Source organism: Trifolium pratense, linkage group LG6 (genome assembly GCF_020283565.1).
Source record: "Trifolium pratense cultivar HEN17-A07 linkage group LG6, ARS_RC_1.1, whole genome shotgun sequence".
Lineage (NCBI taxonomy): Eukaryota > Viridiplantae > Streptophyta > Magnoliopsida > Fabales > Fabaceae > Trifolium > Trifolium pratense.
The window spans coordinates 41,204,157-41,207,160 of NC_060064.1; the positions used below are offsets into that span (position 1 = coordinate 41,204,157).

A 3,004-nucleotide genomic window follows, 5' to 3' on the forward strand; every position below is an offset into this window, starting at 1 on the left:
CAAAATCGCTTCACCTTTGAGAACTGAACATGAGTCTCACAGATACAACAAAGAGAAGGATGATGAAGATTAATCAAGTCACGAACATGTCGTTTAGCATGAGCACTAGAGGCACCTCTAATATTCCAAGATAAAATAGAAAAATTATTAAAGCTATCCATAAAATATATGTCAGAGGAGGATATTAGAGTAAACTACAAATCAAGTAGCCATATCATCAGAGGGTGTCTCTTGAACCTCGTCCTGGGTATTGACATTAGGAGTGCTATGTTCTTGAGACTCACCGCCAACTCCATCCATACATGCGGCACCATCGTGATTAGAGTTGCACGTGTCCCCCTCGTCATGCAGCAAAATGAATCTATTGTTTGAAATAGCTTGCATATTAACCGTTGGTCTGGCTCCAAACCCAGCATCAAGGGGATCATTATTCTTGAAGTGCATATTATTGTTGGGAATTGAAAGAGCATTACAAGCTAGTTGAGTAGCATGTGAGTCAGCCAAAGAGATGGGGTCTTGACGTTGTCGTTTATGGTTGATAGTGGTCACCCCTTCACTTGGTTTTGTTTTTAATAAGTGGGCCCCATTAGCTTGAGATGGATGATTATTACTCTTTTTAACATGAGATTTAAGGGAGGAGTCCCGTAGTGCATGTGATTGTATCACATTCTTGTTTCCTTTATTATTCAAATCCTTACCATTATTACTTTTCATATTCAAATCCATGCCATGTTTAGAAGATTTAGATCCAGAAGATTTTTTGACTTTGCGTTTTACAACTAACCAATCACCATTCAACTTATTCTCAATTATAGTATCAGGATTACCTTGATTTGCATCCAATAAAACTGGTGCATTAACTCTGTCATTATGGTGTGTGCTGGAAACGGCATGTTGCTGGAGATCCGCAGCAGATTGTGTTTGTGTTGCAGTGGCTGGAGTTCCGGCAGAGGGGCGCGTCAGAGTAGACTTACACCCCCTGGTAAGGTGTCCATAACAACCACAGGTCGAACAAATACGGTGCAAACCTTCGTATTCAACTTGATACCAGTAGTCTCTTATCCAAACTTTACCCACCACAGGTTGATTCAAATTAATTTCAACACACACACGAGCGAACCTTCCCCGACGAACATCCAGAGTCGTACTATCGACCTTGATTGGTCTTCCAACTGCAGAAGCAAGGGCTAAGAGGATGCTTTCATCATAATAAAAGAGATTTAATCCAGGGAAACGAATCCAAACCATTGTTTTATCAATCTTTGCCGTTGGCGAGGCAAATTCTTGGGACCAACATTGCACTGTCAAGTAGTGATCATAAATCATCCACGGCCCTCCATCCATGATTCTTGTTCTGTCGTCAATGCTATCAAGTTTCACCATGAAAAAACCATTCCCAATATTCATGATGTCAAATCCAGCATTCAATCTCCAAATTTTCTGTAAGCGCTCCTTCATTAGATGGAAACCGATGTTCTTTCCTAAAAGTTTCACCACAAGTGCATCTTTCAATGGTGCATCTAGACCCTCAAAGACAGAATCGTTAATATGCACCATTGGTTGAAGCCGATCATTGTCCTTATATTCGATATGAGCAAGCTTTTCTCCGATCAAGTCAACTCTAGGTCGAGCGGCCGGAACTGTATTCGTACCTATAACCTTGTCTTTAAAGGACACACGTTGGTGTACATGGTTGTTGTTGAGAGTACCCCCTTGGTCGGGCGGTTTATTATTGGCTGGTGTTGTAAAAATAAAGGGCTGCGAGGGATCAACTTCCATGGTGGAGAAGAAACCCTAGCAGAAGCGTGTAAACCCTTATGCGGCTGTTGTTAGGATTTGTTGTTGTGAGGATTAATTCGATATTTGAGTATGAGTTAAGTTGGTTTATCTTTGCTCCAATAAGTTTCAAATTAATATAAATGTCAAATTCGATAATACAGTAATTTTTTGGTAAGAGATAATGAAGTAGTTTATCCAACTCAGAATCCTCCAATGAGATTTATAATATAAATAAAAACTTATGTTTCAACATCGATTGTTTTCCATGGTCAATTATAAGTTATCATTTCCATAGTTATTTTGAAGAATGAGTTAAAAAAGTAACTTCAAATGTGATGTATAAATAAGTTTTTTAAATGTATAAACATCTATATATATAATTTCTAGATAGTTGTGCAACCACTAATCTAACTCTAATCCACGTCAGTAACTTATATCCAATTAAACCACTCAATAATGTCACATCACTTCTACTTACATCATTGTCATCTCTATACACTTTTTTATATGCCTACAGAATCCTCCAATGAGATTTATAATATAAATAAAAACTTATGTTTCAACATCGATTGTTTTCCATGGTCAATTATAAGTTATCATTTCAATAGTTATTTTGAAGAATGAGTTAAAGATATTGCTAATCAATGTTAATGAAGAAGATACCAAAGTAACTTCAAATGTGATGTATAAATAAGTTTTTTAAATGTATAAACATCCATATATATAATTTCTAGATAGTTGTGCAACCACTAATCTAACTCTAATCCACGTCAGTAACTTATATCCAATTAAACCACTCACTAATGCCACATCACTTCTACTTACATCATTGTCATCTCTATACACTTTTTCATATACTTACATTTATATACATATGACTTTTCATTATACACACAGTATATGAGTATGACCACAAACCGTTTTCATAGCGACATGACAATTTATGGATTACCAACTTATTTTGGTAGATGCAATAGGATCCATTGTAATCTTTTCGAAATATATAAACACATCTTTAATATCTATCTTATATTTACATCACTTTTTTATTATTATTATTTTGTTGTTGATGTTATTATTATAATTTTCATAATACTTATTGTTTCAATTTATACGAATGATTTTTCAACATTACAATATAAAATACTGCATAATACCCGTGTATCGCACGGGTGTGGGACTAGTAATAGCTAAATACAAATCATTTTAATTTTTGAAGGATACA

General features: G+C 35.6%; 1 protein-coding gene across 1 annotated transcript; it reads right to left on the minus strand.

Moving 5' to 3' along the window:
* Positions 1–201: 201 nt before the first annotated feature.
* Positions 202–1,779, minus strand: LOC123892283. Its single transcript, XM_045942083.1, has one exon. It carries the CDS (start codon positions 1,777–1,779, stop codon positions 202–204), a length of 1,578 nt encoding a protein of 525 aa, XP_045798039.1.
* Between the last annotated feature and the right edge of the window lie 1,225 nt (positions 1,780–3,004).

What these genes read in the sequence shown, in the direction of transcription:
- LOC123892283 (XM_045942083.1), bottom strand. Translation starts at nt 1,779, where the DNA reads ATGGAAGTTGATCCCTCGCAGCCCTTTATTTTTACAACACCAGCCAAT.